A 26,855-nucleotide genomic window follows, 5' to 3' on the forward strand; every position below is an offset into this window, starting at 1 on the left:
CAAGAACTAGGTGGCCTCTAGCCGTCGACCCTCGATTTCAATTTGATAAAGAACAAGAGACGAAACCTCTCAGAAGCAGGAGAAAAGTGTGTGATCATATCATCATATCTATAAGTTAGGCTCTAAATGAAGGTAGGAAAAGGTCATTTTCCAACAATGACTTTGAAAAGTAAAATGTGTACGTAATGCTACACACCTACGTCTACTAAATTTGTTCACCAAATTTAAAACATAGTACTTACTGTAAACTAATTCAAAATGCCTTCATTTGCAAAGTTTAATTTAGTACGTCCAATTTAGAGGTTAACCAATTGAGTACGTCTAAATCAATTCAATCGAATTAGAACTCGTACGAACATGTTAGAGTAAGCGTAACATTGGCTTATCAGCTGTCGCCTACGCTTGCTAAACTGTTCACCAAGTTCAACCACAAATCACTTATGTGACAAATGCTGCATTGCTTGGTGATTGAATTTGGTGAAAAAGCATAGTATTTTCCCTATACTAAATCAGAATGCCTGTAAGGGTCCAGCAACGTAGAGAGGTTAACCAGCTGAGTATCATCAATTGATTCAATCTGAATTAGAACTCGTACGAATTTGTTAGTCTAAACAGGCTTTTTGGTAGTCGATCAACCCAATCAAAGTCAATTATTATGCTCGACAGATCGAGTTAGGGCTATAGGTTCGAGCAACTTATATTCAATAATATGAAGTTGTCCAGATTCACATTAGGTTTCAGCTGGAAGCTGTTCGAATTTGCAAGATACATATGTTTCGAAAGTTAAAATTCCTATGACGAGACTTTTAAGTTTTAACTTTGCATCACTTTTTGTTTCCTAGATTGAGGAAATAAAAAATTAAGGTATTTCTTCTCCTATTGTTTGATCTTGTAGACAGTATGAAATAAAAAGGGTAGTTCCTAGCTACTTTTTGAATGTACTTAGCTAGGATTAACCGCTAATAAAATAATCTTAGTACCTTAACTTGTGAGATTAGAAAATTCATAGTCAAATTGCCAAGAGGGTAAAAAGAGAGGCGGGGGCTAGGGACTAGGAAGTAGGAACAAAGAAGCACAACTCATGCAAACGGTGAATCTATGATTCTATAATTTAATATAAGATCAAATTAGTGAGACAAGTAATATGGGAGTGCCATCGGTATATTCAACTAGGCAGACACTAGCTTTCTCGATTTTGTCATGTGTTTCACTTCTACCAGTTATACTTGGTTAATTTCCATTTGTTTTGTATAGTATATGTACTTTAGATGTAAAAATCTCTTTTTGACCTTCCTGTATATAATTTTGAACAAGCTAGGGTGAGAGTTGCTTCTTCTCTTTCTCTGGTGGGGAGTCTTGGGACCCAACAGAATTGAAATCGGAGAGTTAAAGAGGACAAAGGGTAGACCACCCCATATCTTCGATCTGAAGTCATTTTTCGTCTCATTTTCATTTTCACACTACTGCTTACCCATACACCTCCATGTTCTTCTAGCTAAAACAATTAGCCTCTTAAATTTTCTGAAATGCTTAACTGCATTTAATGCTCATTCTCTATATCTCTATCCTCTCAATCCTTACATATACCACCACCAGTACTACTAGCGTTCTACAAACACCTTCTATCCACCATCAAGATTAATCAAAAAGTGCCATATAGTTTCTGTTCAATCGATCGATCTTCATATATATGTCGACCTGCACTACTCATCACTGTCCTCTATATCTTTTTCTTCTTCTTCTATGCCTGCTTTCTTTGCATGCATGTAGTGCCCGGCGTCTTGCTGGGGTTGATGATCCTAACAAGTCTTCGGAAAAGCTTCACTTCACCAACAAGGTAAGTAGTGAAATATGATTTCTTGTTCATGCTCTTCTTGTTCTTCGTCTTCTGCTTTCATTTTGAGTTCAGATCATGAAATGCAATAGTCCAAGTTAATGACGTCATGCTTTTCTGCAGGGTACTGATGTTAACATTACAGTTGTGCCGAAAGTGAAATCTTTCTCGTCATCAAAGCCGGTTCTTGAAGTTACAGAAGGATCAGAAATCACGGTGGAGACGGAACCCGATAGCGATGATAGTACTAGAGAAGAAAGTCCTAAACGGTACCACACAAAAGCTACCCCCAATGTGAAGAATGTCTCATCGAGAAAAAGGAAAGGATCAACCTCATCATCCTCAAGTGCTGCAGATCAGAAGTCGAAGACAAGGTCTGATCAGCATGTTTCAGTTTCATGGCGAGTGCCGCGAAACAAACGAGGGATTCAGAAGCAACCAGGGTTTAATCTGGACTATTCACCCCCGAAGACACACCCTCCTTCTCATAACTGATCATCATCGGTCTATATTATATATGAACTATATATATAGATATGGATTCTGGATCCTTTTTCTTCTTCTTAGTCTGGTCTGTATTTTTTTTCTTTTTCTGATCGATCCCCTCTTTTGCGATATTAATGGAAAATGAATACTACTTCTCTTCAATGCATGATCCATCATTGCATGTGGAAGGTATGTATGGTCAAGAACTTGTAGGGCCTTAAAGTCCTAGCTATGGTTATAGTATGGTCTTCAAGTACTATAACATATGATCGATATGACTGTATAACATAAGTGTTATAATATATATATCATCTAGTGGCTTTTCGATCATCATCCCATTTAATGTATATTTAGCCACAAATTTATATCTGCCTCTTCTTCTTTAATTTCTTCCCGATCCTTTAATGTTCTATATGAGACATCCTATTGTGCTCCATTATATGATATCATAGCGTGTTTTTCCACCGTTAGAAATGTTTCTGTCACCTGTTAAATTTGGTTAAATTGATCTGATGCAAAAAGGGTAAGAGTAAGGCCATGAGATATGTTCAATCAACCTTCTTAATTTATAATTGAATATGTGATCTTTCATCTGTGTTTATTTTTTTGAGGAGATCTTTCATCTGTGTTCTACCTTCTATATATATGGGGATCACTCATCAGTACGCTGACGTTAATATGTTCATCTTATGAAGTAATTTAACATTCAATTTTCTGAAGACAACAATGAACATTAATTGGTTAAGATTATATGGCTATTTTGTGAGATTGATCCAAGACTGAGATGGCCGGTGTGGAAATATTTGTGAGATGGAGTGGTGGGTTTCCTAATTATTATGAGGGAGGCAGTTATTATATATAGTTTGAGTACCCCACACTATTTAGTTAATGTTTATGCTTGTATTACCATTGGTATTTTAATTTGTTGGGAAGAAATTGTGGCAATTAATCTTCTGAGTGTGTGTGATAAATTGAACTTACTAAACAATAAGTCAATGAAACCAAAAGAAATTCAAAGTTTTGGGTGCAAATTGTTCTACTACATTGTTAAGATTAAATCGCAATCATCAATTGAATCATTGATCACCCAAATCATCGACCTAACTAACTCAGAACTCGGTCCGATTTGATGTATAGTTAGATGAAGGGATAATTAAAAAACATAACATTACTTTTACAAATGATAAAAGAACATTACGAACATATTATATTCATCTATATCATATTTGTTATTGAGTCAAGAATTGAAGTCGAGCGGTGATGAGCTAGCTCAGGGTTTGTTTCGATCACTTTCTCATAGCTAGCTAGACGTGTTCAGAACGTGATCACAAAAATAAAAGTCTAGCTACATGAGTCTTAATTCTTAATGATACCCGAGGTACTAATTTTCTTGAGGTATTATAGTAATGGCTTGCCAAGTTCATACATTTAGTGCCTTTTTGCGTGAGCTCGAATCCTTGAGTCCTTTTGAGGTCGTTGACAATGCAATGAACTTCAAATCCATGTTTAATCAAATCCCTTTGCCAAGAAAAGACAGTGAACCTTTTTCTCCTCCTAGCCTGACCTTCATTGCATTTTGTATATTGCTCGTGCAACTCTCCATCCCCAAGTCCACTTAAGCTACTTTGTTTATTACTCATCAATAGTTTAAAAATAAAACAACTTATTATATAGAGTGGTCATTTGGCACCATTTTCCAGAGGCCTCAAGATCATCTAACAAGAGAGACATAAGATGCAACATTTTCAAGGGTGTCTCCAAAAAAAGATAAAAACTATAAATGAAATTCAACTCGGTTTCAAAATCCCAATGAACACCAAGTTATTAACTAGTAGATATTTTTCTTATGGGGGTAATGGAGACAAACATCCCATGTATCCTTACTTCCTTAGTAGCCAAAATTCCTAACAAAGCCAACAAGAAATGTACCCAATTTGCTTCTTCCCAATGTGATCCAATGGTTCAAATTGCATTCCAGGCATTTCCAGCTAATCCCCATCACATAGCCTTTGTTAAACTTCATTTCCTTGTTTCTTTGTTTTTTGTCTATTTTTATGTCTCATTCATCCCAAAGTAAGAAAAGGTAGGGGAAAATGTGCATGTTCCAAGATGGGTACTTCATTTCATTTCTGTCTACCTAATAAACCAGATTTGAAGGTCCCTATACATTTTGTCTCCCAAGATTTAGTGGTGCTCACCCAGTTTAATCAATTAATTATGTACTGAAATCGATATAATATTGGTTATTAAGTTCTCATCCATGCATTCTTCTCCTTGGAGGATGGAAAGTTTTCATGTACTTTCTGAAAACTTTGAGGTAAACATCTTTCAAGAATTTACTTCACCAACTGGCAACTGGGGTGCTTGTAATGATTTTAAGATCTCAAAGATGGATTAGTATTTCCTGCTTGATATTAATTAGGAGAAAATCTAAAGTGGGGCAATTTTGCCAACGTAGTATTTTCTACTTAATTAATAATATTTTATATACATGGCGAGAAATGATTGGACCGTCGGACAAATTTTGTAGTCTGATGGTCTTACCGAAAACCCTCATTAGAGATGTTCATTCTTTAATGCTCAAATCCATTGCTATAGATGAGTGCACAATTACACTGTACATTGGATCATGCATCCTGTTTTACATACATGTTTCAGTATTCAGTACACATGCAGCTAGGGTTTTAGGATTGGCCAAAACAACAACTCTGAAATAGTAGTTTCAACTTGATACAAAATTACAAATCCATAACTTATGTCTCACAATTCACATTTTACTGAAAGAGATAAACATGATTGCCCTATCTATTTTAATTTAACTCTATGTGAATGCGAGTTTTTGTATATAAGTGTAGTACTCCTCTCAGTCTGGTGGTCATGTACTCATGTTGGTGGAGATATCAGTAGTATTACAAAGTGAAACCTGATTCAGAAAGAGAATCAGCAATATGAACAAAGTAGGAGCAAGTGTTCAAAAATCAATTACCCAGTACAAATCAAAATCCAAAACGGAACATCTCATGATTTTCATATATATAGCAGTCACAATGTCACAGAACTGTGTTTCACCTCAGATAAAGTGATAAACAATCCCAAATACAACAAGGGTTGCTAGAATAAGTCCATTACATTCTCGATTACATGCACTAGAATGACAACCAGTTTTTTAAGGACGAATAGCCAGACCACATCCATTGATTATGTTGTTATGTTCACAACTTATCCAGAAACCAGGATAACAACATTTATTTTAAAATAAAATAAAAAAAAACAGAAAAACTCAATAAAAAGAATGTAGTCCGAGACACTATATATATCACTAAGTAAAGGGACCATCATGGAGCTGAATTCGAACAAAGGAGGTACTAACAGAAATAACCTAGTCATATTAACTTCCACCTCATTGATTCATTGATGTCGAATGCTTCAAGCTATGTTAATAAGCATTACTTCGTTTTCTGGGAAGCCCTACGTACAGTTTTGCTGCTATTTCGATCCCAACACCACTGGTTTGATCTATCAACCGCGTAATCCAAGACCTAACCTTGCTCCTCTGTTACTATAACCTTATCAATTATGCACATCTGATGGAATGATCGATCCAGCCATTGTTTAACCTTGTCCAATTCATCAAATATGCCAAGATAATGAGATATGCCTATATGCGATTCCCAGGCTTTCATATATAAAATATCACTAGGATTTCGTTAATTGGCATTTATATCTTACAGACGAAACTGCGTCAGCATTTGTGAATTTTTTTTTTTTGGTGTGTACTCTGCATTCATAGATCAAGGCCACATCAAAAGATAACTCTAGTTATCAAGCAGTCTAACACCACAACAGGAAAAGAAGGGAAAATTAACAGTAAAACGCCAAATCAAGGTCAGCGAAAACAAATGAAAAGTCCAAACTCTAGCTAAAAACCATTTCAGCAGAAAAACCACAAACAAGGACCCAAATAAATGACCATTGGCATTTTTTCACCAAAAAGCTAAAATTCATTACTCCAAAATTTATCAACAGAAACAAACCCATTATCTCAATCGCAGTAAAATTCACATTAGCTACAAAAATTCTCAATAATCTTACCTGTTTCAGCAGTAAAAAGTCGAGACCTTTTACCATATATAGGTCGATCATTTTTGTTGTACTGGGTATTATCGTACTTTCACTACTTCAGTAACCTTTCTGGATACGACGCCGTCTTCTTTATCTTCTCTTACCCCAAAATCTCAAATGCTTCTTATTTTCCCGCCAAAACAACTTTCCCAACTTGAAAACGAAAATCCACGAATCGAAGATCGAGAGAGAGAGAGAGAGATGGAGGCGGAGAAAGCAGGGGCGTCGTTGGACTAGCTGATCGCCTGGTTCAACAGTCGGATCTCGGAGCTCCAAGAGCTCGTTATTGCGCGAAACAGTATGACCCGACCCAATTACTTGATTTAATTTCAAGCGTAGCATTCTCTAAAGCTCTGAAATGTGAACGATTCAGTGTACCCAGCTAGCAGCGTCACCGATTTTTCGGCCCTCGACGCCGCCGTGAAGGACCCGGTTCGCGACGAAACCCTAGCCATCCCCAAAGCAAAAGTAGTTCCTTTTCTCTCTCTCTCTGAGTATGTGTGGATTGGGCTTTGTTTGATTTCTGAGAAATTTTATGAAAATGTTGATATATCAGTATGCGAGGTCCTTATAATTTTCATCATGTGTTGGGTGGAGTTTGTGATAATTGTGCTTGTGGCTACTTGGAAAATCAATTTACAAAGTGAATTGGAAAGAATTTGATCTTCTTACTAGGAAAGTAAAAGAAGCAATTTTGATCGTCTGGGTGTATAATGAGCCTATGAATTCTTCTTTTAAAGGTTAATGAAGGTTTCAGTTGTATGTGTTTCCATGAATGATGTATAATTAGATGGTACAATGTGATGGCAGAAACTGATCGATGCATCGCTGAAGCAGCAAAGGAAATTGAAGGATATGTCAGTTTATCCCCCCACTCATGTTCCGGAAAGGATGTCAATGTTGAATCTGGATACCAACAGATGGTAGAGAGCTTATACTGTTTCTTTGTTTCAGTTTATTTCCAGAAAGCTCTCAGCAAAACACTGGTTCTGGGATCTTCAAGCTTGAGGAGGATCCTGCACAGCCGCCGCTGCCTAAAGTACATCTCTCTGTCTCTCTCTCTCTCACACACACACACACACACTTGTGTCAATTTATGGTCTATTCTGTAATCATCTATAGCTACATGCTCTGTATATAGTATGAGGGGCCACTATTCTTTCTGTTTTTGTTAATTTCAGGAGAAAAAGGGTCGTTCCATGCCACCATTGTGGTTTATAATAGCTGAAGAGCTGGATTCATTGTCATCGTGAGTAAAGTTTCCTTTCTTAATTCTTTTGCTATATTTGTTAAGAGGAAGTCCTGTCTTCGTTGTTTTCTTTCGGACAACAATAGCATACTAATATGGTAGTCACTTATACTGTTATACATCTGACATGGACATAGTCACATAGACTGTCTGATAAGAGATCTCAAAATCAAGTAATGCTAACCTGGCAAAGTGATATACATAGAGGTGGAACTTGTGTACAATCTAGTATTGTCATTGTCACAAGTGTTAACTAGTGGCAAAAATGTATAAAATGTTATCTCTCCGCTACTTTAAAGTACTCTACATTCACAAACTACTGCAATTTCTTTTCTTGCTAAATAAGAATTTTTTATTTTCCTTCAAGTTTCGCCTTGCTATGCAAGAAGTGTATGCACAATGAACAAAAAAGTTTCACAAAGAGATATTAAGAGTGAAAACGACTCTGACAGAGCTGCAAATGGATTAGGAGGTCTGTGCCTGTTAACTCATACATGTATCTTATAAAATGAGCCTTTGTCTGTATTGAAGAATGTTCTACACTTTTGAAATTTGTACAACTCTTTCCAGCTATAATTTTGATCCCAGATACCATGAATTTAAAGGTTTGAAAGACCACTAATTGTAAATTATCAAGCCATCTTTAACTTGGTTTGTTTTGCCTCCAAGGAGGAGGAAATGATTTCTACAGCCTCAAAAGTAATGCTATATAATAGGCTGTTGTGTCTACTCCATGATGGGTAGGTATTGAAAACAGAGGTCTTCTGTATCTAGCCCTGTTATTGGCATCATTTTCTTGCTCTAAGTATTACTAACTGCAGATACATGAGAGGAAGGCTAACACTAGAGAAGGTCAATGCAGCTATTAATGACATGGCAACATATGCTGAAGCAAATATCAGCTCATAGCTGCTCCAAAGAAGAATGTTTGTGTTCTGCCTCTCTGATTTTTGGTTTGTACATCTTTGGCACAGGTCTGATTTTGGTTATCAATCATCATGCAGGTGGCAGGAGATCGATGGGAAAAAGCCTTGGTAAGTGAATTAAATCAGGTTATTGGGTCTGTTCTCAGGTCCTAAGTATGATGTTAAAGGAATTAACACACTTAGCTAGCTAATACCTTCTACATCTCAAATTTCTAGATCTCCCCCCCTCCCTCCCTCCCCACCCATTTTTCCTCATAAACCCTTGAATTTCATTAGGGACGAAGATGACGTCGCTTCTCTGAATTTTTTATGGCCAGTCAGGTCCTTACTCCCACTTTTATCAGGATGGGGGCTGCCTACCTCATATCTTGTAGCTCATTGTTCATCTGTACTAAAAGAAAAAAGAAGAGAAATAAGCAATATCCTTTTGGAACCATTGTTTTATGCAAATAATGTGTCAAGTATGGGATTCTGTAATCTGTATTGCCATGTCAAGCAATGAGCATGTAGCTTTGTCAGTTCTCACTGCTGGTTAACTTTTTATATTTGTAAGCATGGTTTATAGCTGCTCACGTATGCCATTAGCATTGATACCGCTTACCGCTATAATGAATACAGGATATAAGAGATACAGCAATGCATGAAGCTGTAAAGGGAAAACACTTCTTTCTCAAAACTGACATGAAGGGACCATCCTTGAAGCCTGACAACACTGGAAAAGCAATACTAACTGTAAGGTTCTTGTCTTTATTTTTCAAACATGTATTGTGTAGACTTTAAACAATATCATAGTGCACTCAAGAAAGCTTCAATTCTACTTGGCATAAGTTGAGTGAATACATGGACCTCCCATCTTCACTAATAAAGAGGTCTCAAGTCCAATCCTCTTTTCTCAATAACTGATAAATGTAGTAGTTTCTGTCATATCTACTTGGACTTGAAGATCATGACTTTGATATGTGTATTCTCTGAAATAGCATTTATCTTTCATGACTCTTTACAAATTCAGCTACTTACAGTGATGAAACTTTTATTCTTGGTGCCTTTTGCTGCTTCACAGGTCCTTCGTCACCTTGGTCGTGTAAGTGAGACACGGATTGGTCATCATCGGGTGATCATTCTTTTGAAGCCTCATTGATAGGGCTTGCTTTCTGGACAAATGTATGCATTGTTTTTATTCCTTTTCTGTTTCGGATAAAACTTGTGTTTTATCCTTGCTTGCATATGTAGTAAGTTAACAGTAACTAGTAAGGTGTAGAAGTTGAAAACTGGTTTGGAAAGTTATGAAAAAGTGGGTTGTCCAGAACTTATTGATCCTGTGTTTTATTTTATTTATAGTTTCATTATATTATATAGAAGTTGAAAACTGGTTTGTAAAGTTATGAAATAGTTGTTTGTTTAAGTAAAATAGATTCGAGAGAGAATTGTAGAGAGAGATGTGTATTAGTATTGATAATAGGAGCCCTATATATAGGGATTACAAAGTGCTAGTTCTAATGTTACAAGGAATACCAATCCGTGTAGGATTGGGAAATCTAGAACCTTCTCTCCTATTGCTACTCCTAGTTTGATAAGGCACATTAAATCGATATTCCTTCAACACTCCCCCTTGTGCCGCTTCAAACTTGGTGGTGACGCTTCATCCGTTGCCTCGTTAAAAACCTTGCCAGGTAACAAAAACCCTGTGGGATAAAAATAACCCTGGTTGAAGGACAAAAAGAGCACAACACGTCCTTCACTCTTCGAGATCGAACATGTAGACACCATAACTCCCCCTGATGTCGATATCTCCCCCTGATTGCTACAATCGTGGGAGTTCGGATAACTTTCTCAATCCGATGCTCTTCACATGTTTCTCGAAGGTGGATTTAGGTAACGACTTAGTGAATAAGTCCGCTACATTATCCTCTGATCGGATTTGACTCACTTCAACCTTTAGAAGTGATTGTTGTTGCTGATTATAAAAGAACTTAAGCGATATATGCTTGGTGTTGTTGCCTTTGATGAAACCTAACTTCATTTGTTCAATACAAGCTGCATTATCCTCATAAATGCATGTAGGTTCATCTGTGGTAGACTTCAAACCACAACTTCCTTGAATATGTCGAATCACAGACCTTAGCCATATACATTCACGAACGGCTTCATGTAGAGCAATAATCTCTGCATGATTCGAGGAAGTAGCAACAAGGGTCTGTTTCGTAGACCTCCAAGATATCGCAGTGCTTTCTATGGTAAAGACATAACCAGTTTGGGAACGACCTTTGTGAGGGTCAGAGAGGTACCCTTCATCAGCAAAACCCATCAAGACATCATTGTCGTTTTGATGGAGGGAGATAGGAGGACGCCGGCCACCAAGAGCGGCGGCGGCGCCGGCGGCGGCAACATGGTCGGCGGTCATTCTATGGACGGGGGCGTTTTGCCTTTTGGGGTCCGATCCCAACTTTTCGTCATTCCTTTTCTCTCTGTAGGGATAAAATAGGCCCATATCAATCGTACCTCCTAGGTATCGAAAGATTGTCTTTACACCAATCCAATGGCGGCGTGTTGGCCCAGAGCTATGTCGAGCTAACAAGTTCACTGCGAATGAGATATCCGGTCTTGTGCATTGAGCTAAGTACAATAATGCGCCTATTGCACTTAAATAGGGAACTTCGGCCTCTAATGGTTCTTCGTCCTCATCCCTTGGACGAAACGGATCTTTTCCGGGCTCAAGACTACGGCCGATCATGGGAGTACTCGCAGGCTTTGCTTTATCTTCATTAAAGCACCTTAGGACTTTCTGAGTATATGCAGACTGATGGATCAAAATCCCATCACTACGGTGCTCGAGTTCTAAACCGAGACAAAACCGTGTTTTCCCAAGATCTTTCATCTCAAATTCGGATTTCAAGTATTTAGCAGTTTCCTTCAACTCATCTAGAGTTCCAATTAGGTTCATGTCATCGACATAAACTGCTACGATTGCAAATCCGGAACTTGTTCTCTTAATGAACACGCAGGGGCATATTTCATTGTTAATATATCCCTTCCCAATCAAGTAGTCACTTAGACGGTTATACCACATCCGTCCGGATTGTTTTAATCCATATAGTGAGCGTTTTAATCTTATTGAAAACGCGCTCCGTGGTTTAGAGCCACTTGATTTGGGTGGTTGAAGTCCATCTGGAACCTTCATATATATCTCTGAATCTAGATCCCCATAGAGATATGCTGTAACCACATCCATAAGCTGCATGTCAAGTTTTTCGGAAACTACCAAACTGACAAGGTAGCGGAACGTTATAACGTCCATTACGGGAGAATATGTCTCCTCGTAGTCGATTCCAGGGCGTTGTGAGAAACCTTGCGCCACAAGGCGGGCTTTATATCTTACCACCTCATTTTTCTCATTACGCTTTCTAACAAAGACCCATTTATGGCCAACAGGCTTTACACTTGGGGGTGTCTGCGTTACAGGCCCAAATACCTGTCTCTTTGTTAGTGAATCCAATTCAACCTGGATCGCATCTTTCCATTTAGGCCAATCTGCTCTTCGTTGACATTCTTCAACAGAGCGAGGTTCGATATCATCATATTCTATAATTCCTTTTGCAATATGATATGCAAATGCATCATCAATCGCCATAGAATTTCTATCCATCATCTCATGTACACTAGTGTAATTTATGGAGATCTCTCTATTCTCTGGAGTTGGTTCTGACATTGGAGCGTCCCCCAATGATGTCTCTTGGACATAACCATAATCCGGAATATTCTCATGAGATGGATTATTCACATCGATGATTAATGGATTATTTTGTGCCAAACTCGCTTTCTTTCTTGGGCGAGAATCCATCGAACCTATGGGCCTCCAGCGCTTCCTGGCAAGAGCCGTGGGCCTAGCCATAACGTCACCATCATTGAGAGATGGGACGTTGGCGCCATGCTCATGCATTCTTGAGTTGGCGTCATATCCTCTACTTTTAGGGACATCAATCCTTGCAGGCACGTTTGCAGCAGGTATGTGTGATCTCGTCACTTTAGCGATATCAGAAAACGCATCAGGCATCGATTCTGCTACGTTCTGAAGATCGAGAATTCTCCGCACTTCAATTTCGGACTGTGCGGTTCGGGGATCAAGATGAGACAGAGTGGGGACAGACCACGACAATTCCTGTCGTTCCTGTTGAACATTGATGTTCTTATCTCCCCCTAACGACGGGAAGACTGTCTCATCGAAGTGACAATCCGCAAATCTAGCGGTAAAGAGATCGCCTGTCAAGGGTTCTATGTAGCGGATAATCGTTGGAGAATCATATCCAACACAAATGCCTAATCGTCTTTGAGGACCCATTTTGGTGCGCTGTGGTGGCGCAATTGGCACATAAACTGCACACCCAAATATGCGTAAGTGTGAGACATTAGGCTCATACCCAGTCACCATCTGGGACGCAGAAAAGGGTTGAGTGGCAGTGGGCCTCAGACGAATAAGCACAGTTGCATGCAATATTGCATAGCCCCAAGCAGAAATAGGGAGATTGGTGCGCATTACCAATGCCCTAGCGGCCATTTGTAGTCGTTTAATGGCGGCTTCTGCGAGACCATTTTGGGTGTGAACATGAGGAACAGGATGTTCAACATCAATCCCAATGGATATGCAATAATCATCAAAAGTCTTTGATGTAAACTCTCCAGCATTGTCTAATCTTATAGACTTAATAGGATGATCAGGGTGGTGAGCCCTTAACTTAATTATTTGTGCTAGGAGTTTAGCAAATGCAGCGTTCCTTGTAGACAATAGCATGACATGTGACCAGCGTGTTGATGCATCAACCAATACCATAAAATATTGAAATGGTCCGCATGATGGTTGAATAGGTCCACAAATATCACCTTGGATTCTTTGTAAGAATGGTATATATTTTCTTTGGTGTCCTTTGCATAGGATGGTCTCAATCCTAACTTTGCTAAAGAGCAGGCTTTGCAGAAAGAATGATGGGCTTTAGAAACAACCAATGAGGATTTTTGTTGAGCCACAAAGTCACAAGTGACTTTAGAAGTAAAAGTTGGAGACAAAGGAGCCTTGGTGGCGTCAATGCCACCCTGAGGCCGCAGGGGGAAGGCGGCGCCGGCCAAGGATGGCCGGATTTGGGGGTGAACGGCGACGTGAGGCGCAGGGGCTCCTTCGGTGTCCAAAAACCTAGTTTTACTTCTTTTCGTTCGGAAAAAGGGATGTCTGTGTGAAGTCTTTAATATACGGATCATCATGTCACGACCTGGGTGTCCCAAACGGTCGTGCCAAAGCCTATATGTGTCGGAATCCCATAAATCATCTCTCATGACATGGTTGGATTCAATGACTCGAATAGTGGTTGCATACAACCCACTAGAGCGACACATAAGTTTCTCTAAGACTCGTTTATGTCCGTAGTCATTAGAGGTGATGCAAAGGAACTCTTGTCCATTCTCACAATGTGTTTCCACATGAAAACCATTGGCTCTTACATCTTGTAAGTTAATAAAGTTCGAAAAATATGTCCATGACATGAGATAAAATCAATCGATACTTTATTAATAATAGCCAATGATTACATCAAAGTTTCTTGACCAAAATCTAATCCAATATAAAAATCAAACCGTAGACAAATCGTAGTCACTCAATCCGTTCGGTAATTTCAATTTAGTTGTGACCAGGTAAGGTAAGGCGAGATTTTGGTGGAGCGTTGCTCACTTTTAAAACCGTTCTCTCAGATCAAACCTTGCCTAGACATCACAAGTACTCTTGAGTACGCCTAGAGGGAAAGAGTTAATACAATAAGTCATTTTATTGATTTAAGGCATAATTGCCATTACATAATTCTTGGACAAAATAAAAGACTATAAATAAAAATCTGCGGCATTTTGTCTTCATCGCCAGATTTAAAGTCTTTGTGAACTCGAAGTCTTGATCACCATGATGCAACTACCTTCTTAGGTACATTGCAAATTCAGGTCCATTGATCAGACGTTCCATATCAGAAATAGACACCATAAAGAGGATTCTCCCTTGATTGAGGCGCATTGGCACAATATGCATAGTCCCTAGGACTGGTGGCGTTGGAAAGTGGTGCCCATGGCCAACGTTGGGTCCATGGTTTCCAACCCTATTTCCCTCAAAATCACGCCTCCTACGGTCGTGGGATTGTCGCCTTGAGCGATTACCTTCTTGAGCATTTCGATCGTATGGATCATGACGTCGATGGCGACTTTCTCTAGCCATAGGACGATGCTCTTGATAGCTATCTTGAAGCCTATCAAATCTTCTTTGCACAAGTTCATTGCCATGTCTTTCAGTAGTGGCCATAGCTTCAATAAGCTGTTGAAAACTTGTGATCCGTCTTGCATTTACATGAGTCCGGAATAAGTCAGAGGACCTCATAGCACAGGCGGGGAAGGTATTGAAGGTTTTCTCAATCAACTGGTCTTCTGTGATTGTTTTTCCACAGAGACGCATCATTGCTCTGATGCTGAGAGCTTCCGAATAAAATTGCATGACAGTGTCAAATTCAGAGAAGCGAAGATCTTTCCATTCTGCTTCTGTATTCGGAAGTATGGAGTCACGAACATTGCCATATCGTTCGCGAAGCGCATGCCAAAGCTTTATGGCGCTATCCTCATTTATGAACTCAAACTGTAGGTCACTATCCATGTGACGTTTCATGAAGGCAAGTGCATTGGAATTATCTTTCTCAGTTTGAGGGTCTGGAGCTGTTTCTATAGGACAAAGCTCTTGGATAGTATGCAATAAATCACGGGCAATAAGGTGGATCTCGACATCAATGACCCAAATTAAGTACCTTTTGCCTGCATAATCCAATGGAACAAAATCGAGTTTGTTCATGTTTGACATCCTGAAAGATGAAACAAGAACAAGTTAGTTTCGGAGTCAATGCTTCCACGAAAACTAATATAAATAAGATTTCCGAGCTATGCTACCAAGAAATCGATTTCCAAGAATAATTGGATTAGACCGAAACAATGATGTTTGAATGGTCAAAATAGATGCTCACGAACGCTCTTAGTCCGTAGCATACGAACGCTCTTAGTTCGTTAATTGCGTGAATCCCCACGATTCCGCTTTTCAAGAATCGAACCCACGTTATAAGAAAGGTGGGATGTAGAAGAAGGGAGGTTTTCAAGTCCCCGAGAAAAGAAGAAATATTTGAATTATAGGAACTTCAAAACTTACTCTTGAATACTTACTTGTATTTGGATCACGCGCGTGTCGATGCAGGCGTGATGGAGCGAAGCAATCCAAGTAGATGCGTGCAGCGAATGCGGGGCAGCAGGGGCTGCGGTGGTAGTAGTGGTGCAGGAGCAGCGGAGGCAAATTGCAGGGGCAGCAGCAGTAGTGTAGGGGTGCAGGTGCACGGGTGCGTAGGGCAAAAACGCTAGCCAAGTTAGTTGGAGGACACGGACGCTGCAGGGGTAGCAGACTTGCGGTAAGGCTACAGGGGCAGCGCGCAAGGCAGCAGGAGGCTGCAGTGGCAGCAGCAGAGCTAGTCGCAGGGGCGCGCGGGCTGGCAGGTATGCAAGCCGAAAGGGCTGCAGGAGCAGGCGGGCTAGCAAGGGGCTAGGTGCAGGGATGCTTCGGTGGCAGCAGGCTGGAACGCAGGGCTGCAGGGAGGGGGCAACAGTGTGCGCAGGGGCGCGCGCGGAGCAGCAGTAGGCGCAGGGGCGCACGCGGGGCAGGCTGCAGCGATGCTAGCACGGGCTAGGGGCTGTGGCAGTTTTGGCGATATGAAATTCTTTTCGGCTTTTTGGCTTTTGTGGTTTAGGGCTCGTGCTGATAACGTGTTTAAGTAAAATAGATTCGAGAGAGAATTGTAGAGAGAGATGTGTATTATTATTGATAATAGGAGCCCTATATATAGGGATTACAAAGTGCTAGTTCTAATGTTACAAGGAATACCAATCCGTGTAGGATTGGGAAATCTAGAACCTTCTCTCCTATTGCTACTCCTAGTTTGATAAGGCACACTAAATCGATATTCCTTCAACATTGTTATTATTTTTAACGACGCGAATCTAACATTTGACATAACCTAATCCTAACTTAATTTCCCACCTTCTGTTGGGCTACGCTTTATTGGTACATAACATAACCTTGTTATTTAAAAGAAAGATGCATGAGTCTATAGTTTGTGATACTTGTTAGCCCTAAACCCAAACAACATAAAAGATGCACAAGTACAAATTTTATTCTCCAAAAAAGTGTGACAAAAATTGTATATTGAATCGAGATTGACTATCATCGAAAACTAAAAAATGTTTCACTAAACTAAATAAGTAAGATAAGAGTATTTATTACAAACCAAATAGATCATTCTTAACTTTTTACATTTAAATGTAAATATTGAACAAACCGATGCAGCGAATTCGTTTTTCAATTTTAATCATGAACTATCTAAATAATAAATAATTAAGATCATGAACTACATGAAGAATTCTTTTTCTGGTCAGTAAAAACTTGAACATTTAAACAACCATCTAGCAGATGCAAGACACAATCCACCATTAAGTAAATGCGTCAAGTACTAACGTGCAATTAAAAAACAGCAGTGCCATAAACACCAAAGCAAGGAAGGATAACATAATGACCGCATGAATTCTTCTTAGTCTTTGCCCTAATGTCATTCTTCTTCTTCTTCTTGGGGCAAGTGCTTCTCTTTCTCTACGAGCTAACATGGTTTAATATGCGAAGTAATTGCTGATACAGTTTCTGTTACGAGTGTAAATGGCATTAAACTCGTTATTTATAGAGCACGGTTTCGTTTAATTATCATAGGAGTCCTTTTCTGGAAAAGATTGGTAGTTATAGTTTCAACCAAATTAGGATTTGCTAGAGAATAAACCTTTCTAGTCCTGCATTGGATTAATTTCATACTACATACAATATCTTTTGCTGTTAAATATGAAGTTTGTTAAATGATTAATCACAAATACCTACCGAACCATGGAGCGATTATCAATTTGATACCTTGACCATTGACACTGTTAGATATGAAAATATTAACGGAGTGTAACTTAAAAGTACGAAATTGAAAATCACGCCAAAACTCATTTAAGCTTCACCCTCTTTTGCAAGAAGTATACACGAAGTTAGAATAAAATATATCTGACAGAGCTTAAAGGGTTAGGAGGTGGTGTCCCTGTACCCTTACAGATAATCAACAATATGATACTTCCTATTCATTGAAGAGTGCTCCAACATGGAAAGACTTGCTTACATCTACCATGCCAAACAGAACGCGAATTAAAATTTCCTGAACCTTCCACCGGTACCTGTTTCAGTCTTTGCATTTCATACTGGCGCGTGGTGCCTAAAGCAATACGACTCCTCACTTCCTCAGCTTTGGTGGAAGTGTTCACTCACAACTATCCCATCTGATATAATTGAAGTAAAGACATGTAAGAACGTCAAGAATGATGTGTCTCTTGTTCATAGAAACATTGGTACAACAAAGCTTGACAAATTGATTACCTGAAGCAAAATTGATGTTGATTCCTGCATAAGAGGCTGAATCTGAACTTCCAACCACCAATTTGTTTATCCCAACCTAGTGTTCCACATCTGATATATGCTTCTGTCCTCTTTGTTCACACAGATACTACATTGCTCTGAGCGTCAACATCTTCTTTTAAACTTTCCAAAAAAAAAAAAAGTGTTATGTTGATCAACAAACAGAATGCAACAATTGACAAATTTTGAGTCATTATTTGGTTGAATTATTGTGCTATTAGCTCCTCATACATACAGATATGTCATATTATGCTTTTTTGGAATAATCAGTGAGTGAAAGTATAGCAAAGGATGCTGGCTTAATATATGACCACCCGAGAATGTTCATATGTAACTTCCTATGTTGATTGACTGCATGAGATGCCTGATATATACTCAAGGAGATCTAGATTTGCCATTATTCTGTTGAAACTTGGTCTTTGCTTCAGTTTTATTATTTACTTTTCATACAGTGACCTATAGTCTCGATATGTACTATGTGATATTATATGGAAAGGAAAAACAGAGAGCTAGAACTGCAGTCGGACAACTTTCATATAAGCAAGACTGATGCATGAATTAAGAATTCTGTCTTAACATTTCAATGAGGTTATTGGCTTTGTCAGTTGTTGCTTCTGGTTAACTTGTCATATTCATGAGCATGGTATATAATGTTTGGTTCGTCCATGCAATTAGTATTTAATAACACTATAACAAATGCAGGAAACAAGAGAGATTGCAATAGAAGATGCAAGGAAGGGAATACAAGTATGTCATGAAACTGACATGAAACTATGAAAGGATGTCGATCCTTGAGGCTTGACATGAAAGGAACACAAATGAATCACCCAAATTAAATAATCTAGTTAACATAACAGAACAAAAGACCTAACGAGTTACTATAAAAAAAACTTGAAAAGAATACCAAAGTCAACCAATCGAGCTAAGAAATTTATCAGCTATAGAGAGACGGGGAGACCTAGAGCAAGTACCAAAGTTACTGGACCTAAAAAAATTAATTACCAGCAGAGCACACTGCTGCATTTCATCAAATATGACGCATTTCATACGGAAGTGTTCTAAAAAAATGAGAAACAAATGCAATCAACAATCCATGTTTGCCAAAAATGTTTCCAAAAAAGGAGGGAAAAAAAGAAGAAGCCAAGACAACGAATAATCAAATGGAGTATATATGAAAAGTTGTAATGATGATGGATACCTAGAGAGACAATGTGAGGAGTCCCCCTTCCCCTGAGACATCCGCGTCCTCTGACTCTAATCCTGTGCACCCACTCAACGAGAAGCAGTAGCATATGGGCCCTCCTGAGCACTCCTCCTCCTCTTCCTGCACCTCCACCCCCATCTTCTCCTTCCCTCTCTCTAGTGTTTCTCTCTTTCTTTTGCTCCTTATCTCTGTTTCTCTATTTTCCAAATTGCAAATAAGGTCCCACAGAGGGTGGTGGATTTATGTGGAATAACCGAACCCCGCAACTTGTGATCCAAGTGCAATCTTCTAATGTCATTGAATCATTTGGGATGACTCCATAGGTGCTTGCCACTATCCTAAATCTGGCCTCGGTGTGTTTGCGTTCATTATGCCTCTCTCCTAAACTTCGGAAATTTGTATATCCCAGCAACATATGATCTGATTCAAGAGGCATGCCAGTTCCATCTAGAATATCGAACAAAGAAAAATAGAAATTGTCCCGACCATCATTTGCTTCTAAGGTACAACAACATACAGCAGATTGAGTTTTTGTATTTGCAGCACCCCGCAAGTTACCGATGGCGCATATAGCGAACCCTAGAAACTTGTTTGCGAGCCAATTGGGTGGTAATTGCACAGTTACGGAAGACCCTCTACTCTGATGGTTGAACCATTCTGGAATATCACTTCCAGGAAGAGATACAAGGCAAGGAGGTCCAATATAACGATCATAAATATAACGATCATAAATAACCTATACATTGAAAACAGGAAGTTAAACTAAATCAGTAAATTAGGGTGTTTGTGTTGTATGTGTATGTGCTAATGTTTCTGAAAGAGGGCATAAACCTGAATATCAGTAGCAGTTTCCACAATATCTATAAATAGATTGGTATTGATCACCAACATCCATTACATGATAATGATTCCATACACAAGATAGAGAATGGAAGTTGTTTTATACCACTTCTCTCCACTTTAAATTGCCGCAAGGATTTCAAATTCCCAAAGTACTCAGGCAACTTTGAAAGGTTAGAGCACCCAGTCAGATCGAGATAAAGAAGGCGTGCCAAATTGCAGATATTGTCCGGAAGACGGACAAGGCTTGAGCACCCAGTCAGATTGAGAAACTCAAGGCTTGTCAAATTGCAGATATTGTCCGGAAGACAGACAAGGCTTGAGCACCCAGTCAGACAGAGATAACAAAGGCGTGCCAAATTGCAGATATCGTCCGGAAGACAGACAAGGCTTGTGCAGTTACACATACTTAGCCGAAAAAGCCCCGTAAGATTATTAATAGATGAGGGTAGTTCTTTAATTGCTGTCCCGTCTAATAGAAGCGCAAATAGATTCTCCATTACTCCGTAAGTTTCGAGCAGCCAGATAGATTAAGAGATTGCAGAGATTTCATGTGAATGCTGCTCGGAAGACTCCTGAGTTCTCTGCAACCAGCGAGGCCCAAAGTCTTCAGCCCGGAAAGATCATTAATGGACGAGGGCATTTCTGTAATTGCAGTCTCACCTATGTAAAGATCTCTTAGCTTCTTCATATTTCTGGATATATTTGGAAACTTCTTGAGATTTGAGCAGCCTCGTAGGTCCAACTCAACGACGCTTTTAAGGGCTGAAATGGATGGGTGAACCTCCAATAAACTTGTACATCCTTTAAGCTTCAATTTCTTAAGATTTGTTGCCCCAGTGAAATCGGGGGTTTTGATTAGATACTTTGAGTATCTTAAATCGATGTGTACCAAGTCTTGCAAAGGCTGTGAAAACAACAAATGAAAAACATACGTTAAAGAAAGGAAAGAGAGATATGAGAACTAAATTATATTAATGAAGATTTGAAACATTTATGATGCATGGTTGTACATACCCTGGTTCCTTCCCAAAGTTGTTCAATACGACTATAGCGCATGTCAACATAAATAAGATTCTTTGGTAGAAAATTAATTGGGAAAGACTTTAGTGGGCATCCATGCCACACAAGAAATCTCAACTCTTGAGAAAGAAACTGTAAGTTCTCACTCACGTACTGTACACAAGGTTCATAATCTGCAGGTCGCGTCAATTTACTTCCATAATCATAATCATTCCATGCACTTCCATAATCATAATCATTCCATGCACTTCCATAATCATATTCATATTCATCTTCATAATAATATTCATAAAGCTGGAGTAGCCTTAGTCTCCTCATGCTAACAAAAACTTCATCATTTACGTATACCTCTTTGAACTTTGACAAGTCTAGAATTATGCCTTCAACTTTCGTAGCCTGCACAACCAATCGTGAAAATTTAATAATTGTCCAGAAGCTAGCTTATTTAACAATATAATACACACACACATGTATAAAGTTATAAACTCATTGCAAAAATATGATTTTAATTTGGTTGAAAAGTTGAAGCTTTTCTACTAAATATTATGTATAGATCTAAGATATGAAAAGGGAGATCATGATTATAGCTCTTATAAAAGATATGAAAAACGGAGATCATGATCGTACATTCTTACCGTATTTTGAGCTAACACTTGGAGAACATCTTCAGAACTCCATAATCTACTACGCATTCCCGGATCTTCAGTAGATTGTCGGTGGACGATGTCCCTACCCACTTCCTGTATCAAATCATGCATCTCTAGTTCACCATCCCGTGAGACAGTTACAAGAGATCTTTCTTCCAAAACTCTTAGTCCATTCTGGGGGAAAAAGCCACAACTTTCATGAAACTTTGTTACAAAATCTTTGTCCATTCTCTTAAAGAAACATGCAATATCTAGAAATATTTTCTTCTGATATTCATCCAATCCATTATAGCTTGCCCAAAGCACACGTCCAATGTTATTATCAAGAGACGTGATTGGGACTTTCTTTATCTTCTCCAACTCATATTCCCACTCCTGTACAGTAGTTCTGTTAACAAGCAAAGCTCCCAAGACTTTGAGTGCCAAAGGAAGACCATAGGCGTATTTTGCTGCACGGCTTGAGATAGCATCGTAACCCTCTGAGGGTTTGTTTGTTCTGAAAGCATACTTGCTAAAGAGTTCAAGAGCTTCTTCATTAGTGAACAACTTGGGCTCGTATATCAAAGATCCAGCTGCTAGTAACTTCTTATCTCTAGTAGTTATAATAATTCTGCTGCCCCTACCAAATGTAGGTTTCTCTCCAATCAAGGTTTCAATTTGGTCCAGATTGTCCACGTCATCAAGAACAAGAAGAATTCTTTTGTTACCTAGTCTTTCCCTCATCATATTCAGGCCTCCATCCAGAGTGCGTGGATTGTTTACCTTCAGAATTCCAGATAGAAATTCTTCAACCTTTTGTACTGCACCATTCTTTGTGAGGAAACCCTCCTTCACATTATCAAGAAAGCACTTGTGTTCAAATTGATGAGCAATTCTGTCAAAAACAGCTCTAGCTATGGTTGACTTGCCGATGCCACCCATACCCCAGATTCCAACAATGCGAAAATCATCCACTCCCAGCTGTAATAGCGAATCAATTTTATCCATGTGAGAATCCATTCCAATCAAGCCATCGGTTTTACTTGGTGAGATGTGGATCAATTTCTTTAAAATGTCTTCTACAATGCTGCCGATAAGCTGGGTATCATCCCTGTGAAATAAAAAAAAAAAAAAATATATGCAGGCGGGATACATTAATTTGAAGCAGGGATCTAGGTATGCATCCATTAAAAATAAAGTAAATAGTTAAAGAAAATCCACTTAAACTAATTACTGGACAAAGAGTGATTTAATGAGCAAAAGTCCCTGCGACATTAGTTGAGCTCAGGCCTACCCCGTCAATTCTTCAATACTTCAAGATTGAGATAGTAGCAGGAACCGTTAATGCAATAAATCAGTTAAATTCCCCCTTAATTTCATTCTATGACGAAAGATCAGGCTTGCTAGAGATTATGTTACCTGACTTACCTCAGTAATATAAACAAGATCAATAAATTATCAACATCTTTAAGACTCAATCTTCAACAGTATGAGCAGGAAACTTCAACAATATTAATCTTCAGCAGGAAACAGATAGACTAAATAAGTAAGAGTGAAAAATATTACCGATAATTTCTGGAATCCCAGCCAGATAAATTGGTGGCTCTCTTTAAACTGGACTTCCAGCTCTCCAACTCTTCTTTGTCGACATTGGAACCGCTTTCATGTTTTGCAAAAGCTTGTGCAAAACTTTCCTTAAGGTTGCGAACATGGGAGGGATCTACTTCATAGAAAATGGGCACCACAATCTGGCTCCGCCTATCCATACACTCCAAGATCTGGACCAGTTCTTTTAAGCACCATTTAGAAGATGCGTAGTCTTTAGAGAAAACTACAATCGAAAGCGTCGAGACTTGAATGGCTTTGAATAGCTCCGAAAGGTCGTCGCCTTTTCTAAGCTCTTCGGAATCTATGAAGGGGTCGAGTGCTTTCTGTTTCAGAGCTTCGTAGAGATGGCAGACGAAACACCTACGTGTGTCTTCGCCTCTGAAGTTGATAAAAACGTCGTACTTGAAACTGCCCGCGAATGATGAAGACGAAGAAGCAGCCATTAATTAACGAGCACAAGGGCGATTGAAGCGCTGATCTGATTGGGGCTAGGAATTTAAAGCGTGACTGAATTTCTAGCTTGCAGTTGGTGTTTGGGGGGGGGTTGCTGAGAAAGACTCGAAACACGGTTTCCACGGGATTAGAAAAATGAAGTTGCAGGACCCTTCGCCATATTTTACTAGGAAAAAGAGGTACAGCTTTTAACTTTTGTGATTTGGATGGACCAATTCTCTTGCTAGGAAAGCATAGGGAAATTTAAACTTAACCATGACTAGGGACTATTCTCACTTTATCGGTTTGTTTGTTATCATCATTGGAAACCAGATCCGTAAATTAGGGACTTGGAGTCGTGATGGCAAGTTGGTTTAAAAAAGAAACAGAGATAAGAGGGGGGTATTTGAGGGCTTTGTATTTTATTCATAAAAAAATTGAAAAAGAAGAGTTTCACCTTAAAAAAAAAACCCTAACGCGCTTGGCTTTCTCCAGTGTGCCGTCTTGCCTTGTCCGACGGCACGCCCTCGTGGCGGCGTCGTCGGACGGGCTTTTCAAGGTGGATGGGTCGTTTGATGGTCCTCTAGTAGGCCCAGTCTGTGTGGAGATCAGATGTTGCCGGGATCAGGTGTTGGTTCGCTGGGTTCCGGACGCTATGGATGGGAAGGCCGGTGGGGATTCAGTGGTTTGCAGCGGCGGTCGTGGTCTTCAGGGTGCGATTTGGTAGGTCTCCGCCTCGGGGTCTTGTCAGTGGGGATAGATCCGAGCGGCTGGATTGGGTAGGAAGCAGATTTGGATTCGATTCGCTGTTTGGTTTGGCCTGGTTGTAGGTCACGGTGAAGCGCCGGTGCTGGGTTTGGTCTGTCTAGTGCTGGGTTGGTTGGCACAGGTAGTGGAATGCAGAGGTAGGGGTGTGGATGGCGGAAGGCGGGCGACGGGATTCCGAGGGAGCAACCGGTGTGGTGGCTGCAGATCTAGACATGGGCTTGGGTTAAGAACTTTATGGGCCTGGGCATATGCTTTGGGCCCAAACTATTTTAATTTATATTTATTTTCTTTGTTTTTTAATTAGAATTGGCTTGGGCCGGGTTATATGTGTTGGGCCCGTGTTGGTGGGAAGTTATTATTAGTTTTCAGGGCTAGGTTTTTTTGTTTTTGTTTTTCGGTTTTTACGTTAGCTATTGGGTCGGTGCACTGCAACTTTTGGCATAGACAATCTTCTCTTCGGCGGTCTAGAGGGTCGTTCCTGTTCTGGAGTTGGGTCAGCAGCGGTGGCAAAAATGTCTGGCTGTGGCATACTAGCATAGACAATCATCCTTGGCCTTCTAGGGGGTCGTTCCTTTCTGGTTTCGGGTCGGAGGTGATGGCGATTTGGAGCATTTGTGGATTGCTGGTGTTGACATTAAGGTAGCAATGGAGTTGGGTTTAGTTTAGTCTCAGGTCTGATGGTCCAGCATTTCACTTTGGTCGGGTTCGAAGTCACAACGAGTGTAGACTTGGTCGATCAAAGGCAGGTCAGGAGGACTCTGGGTGGCGAGTTAGTGTTGACGAAGTTGTGAGTTTGGCATTCACTGCTCCTACGCAAGTTGTCTCTGCCTTTTAGTTGTTGTATAAGTTTTAGTTTGTAGTTGAGTCAGTCAGTCAGTATGGATTTCTAGTGTGAATTCCAGTGGCCATTTCTGTGTTAGAGATGTTGCCCAAACTCATTGTAACCAGTTCATTATTAATGAAGTCTCTTCTTGATCAAAAAAAAAAAAAAAAGAAATCTAATCAATGAGTTTTTTGTTGTTGTTAATTATGGTTAACTTCTAGGGGTAATTCCCGTATGCCCAAAAAGCTCCTGTATTTTTCCCAACTACCCAACACTTTTGTATTTCACTATTACAGACTACTAGGGGTAAGTCTTTATCTAAATGTCATTTGTATCTTATGTTGACCCTTAGTTTTGTCAATAGTATTTGACTAGAAAAAATTTATTTTAAACGACAAAAACAAAACCAAGACTAGCCTTCAACATGCCCAAGTTTTTCTCCTAACGGCCTCTTGCCTAACGGATACTTTAACAGGCGAAATCACTGCTGCTTGTCCTAATTTTTGGTTTAAAACTGGTTTTTTCGGGTAAATAGTACAAACTTAACTTTGGATCTCTATAAGATGCAGACACTTTAGATAGTGACCTATGAAGAAATACAAAGATATTAAGAAAAGGTAATAACAATGATAACGACTTTTGAAGAAAAGGGTGAGTAACCACATGAATTTATTTATTCAAATAACATACATGTTAACATTCAGAGCCTCATTCTCAGGTAAACAGCAAAAGGCTGTTTAGCTATCCATAAGAATGAGAACAGGTACTTACTTGTACTGGAAGCACATGCACTACTTCACACTTATACAGGAAGGGAAGCACACTGCTAAACTAGTTGAGAGAAGACTCTTCTACTCAAGGTGTTTGAATCTAGAACTGATATGGCTATTTTCGAATATTGGATTGATGTTTCCGTTTTCGAATGCCTTACAAATGAAACTAAAGCTCCTTATATAGAGAGCAGAACTCAAACTAGAATTCAAAACTAAAAATGTACAGAACAACTCCGTGATCTTCTACTTTTCTGAGTGCTCCTGATGATGGAGGTCGGTCAGGGAAAAGCAAAAGCATTTAGGTGAAATGTTTTTCACCTTCTTCTTTTCTGAAAAGCAAAAGTATCTTTTTTGAAAAAGGGAATAGTTGCTTTTTTGTTTGGGTGCTTTTTTCTTCACCTGCTACTACATGTTGTCGTCAGTTTCCGAGTTGTGGCCAAAGACAAAGGAGTTGTTGTCTGCTTGGGCCATCCTAACTGTTGTAGCATTGTCTTCTACGTCTGTGTCGACATACATCTTGTAGTGGTTGTCATTTTCAAGTCTTTCTATCCACTGCATGCATGCCATTGTTGAGTCTATCTCTTTTCTGGTGAGAGA

The 26,855-nt window shown here is 39.4% G+C and overlaps 3 protein-coding genes, 1 long non-coding RNA gene and 1 pseudogene across 4 annotated transcripts; 2 read left to right on the forward strand and 3 right to left on the reverse strand.

Moving 5' to 3' along the window:
- The first annotated feature begins 1,436 nt into the window (after positions 1-1,436).
- LOC133714002 (root meristem growth factor 10) lies at positions 1,437-2,646 on the forward strand. Its single transcript, XM_062140017.1, has 2 exons — positions 1,437-1,837; positions 1,958-2,646. Exons 1-2 carry the CDS (start codon positions 1,691-1,693, stop codon positions 2,327-2,329), a joined length of 519 nt encoding a protein of 172 aa, XP_061996001.1. The 5' UTR covers positions 1,437-1,690; the 3' UTR covers positions 2,330-2,646.
- A 3,997-nt stretch (positions 2,647-6,643) lies between these two features.
- On the forward strand, positions 6,644-9,981 carry LOC133713668 (spindle and kinetochore-associated protein 1 homolog; annotated as a pseudogene).
- Positions 9,982-17,679: 7,698 nt separating this feature from the next.
- On the reverse strand, positions 17,680-19,566 carry LOC133713669 (uncharacterized). Its single transcript, XR_009848182.1, has 3 exons — positions 19,360-19,566; positions 18,123-18,276; positions 17,680-18,025 (listed from the first exon to the last, which is right to left on the reverse strand). It is a non-coding gene; the product is annotated as an uncharacterized LOC133713669 (long non-coding RNA).
- A 395-nt stretch (positions 19,567-19,961) lies between these two features.
- Positions 19,962-20,705, reverse strand: LOC133716582 (disease resistance protein TAO1-like). Its single transcript, XM_062143275.1, has 2 exons — positions 20,312-20,705; positions 19,962-20,101 (listed from the first exon to the last, which is right to left on the reverse strand). The coding sequence occupies exons 1-2, from the start codon at positions 20,703-20,705 to the stop codon at positions 20,091-20,093; spliced, it is 405 nt and encodes a 134-aa protein (XP_061999259.1). The 3' UTR covers positions 19,962-20,090.
- Positions 20,214-24,053, reverse strand: LOC133713666 (TMV resistance protein N-like). Its single transcript, XM_062139697.1, has 4 exons — positions 23,421-24,053; positions 21,864-22,965; positions 21,223-21,624; positions 20,214-21,112 (listed from the first exon to the last, which is right to left on the reverse strand). Exons 1-4 carry the CDS (start codon positions 23,903-23,905, stop codon positions 20,705-20,707), a joined length of 2,397 nt encoding a protein of 798 aa, XP_061995681.1. The 5' UTR covers positions 23,906-24,053; the 3' UTR covers positions 20,214-20,704.
- Positions 24,054-26,855: the final 2,802 nt, after the last annotated feature.

This window comes from Rosa rugosa, chromosome 6, assembly GCF_958449725.1.
Source record: "Rosa rugosa chromosome 6, drRosRugo1.1, whole genome shotgun sequence".
NCBI lineage: Eukaryota > Viridiplantae > Streptophyta > Magnoliopsida > Rosales > Rosaceae > Rosa > Rosa rugosa.

What these genes read in the sequence shown, in the direction of transcription:
- LOC133714002 (XM_062140017.1), top strand. Translation starts at nt 1,691, where the DNA reads ATGTCGACCTGCACTACTCATCACTGTCCTCTATATCTTTTTCTTCTT. An exon ending in AGCTTCACTTCACCAACAAG is followed by an intron (nt 1,838 to 1,957) that starts GTAAGTAGTGAA and finishes GCTTTTCTGCAG; the next exon opens with GGTACTGATGTTAACATTAC.
- LOC133716582 (XM_062143275.1), bottom strand. Translation starts at nt 20,705, where the DNA reads ATGGAGAATCTATTTGCGCTTCTATTAGACGGGACAGCAATTAAAGAA.
- LOC133713666 (XM_062139697.1), bottom strand. Translation starts at nt 23,905, where the DNA reads ATGGCTGCTTCTTCGTCTTCATCATTCGCGGGCAGTTTCAAGTACGAC. An exon ending in TGGGATTCCAGAAATTATCG is followed by an intron (nt 22,966 to 23,420) that starts GTAATATTTTTC and finishes TTTATTTCACAG; the next exon opens with GGATGATACCCAGCTTATCG. An exon ending in AACTTTGGGAAGGAACCAGG is followed by an intron (nt 21,113 to 21,222) that starts GTATGTACAACC and finishes TTGTTTTCACAG; the next exon opens with CCTTTGCAAGACTTGGTACA.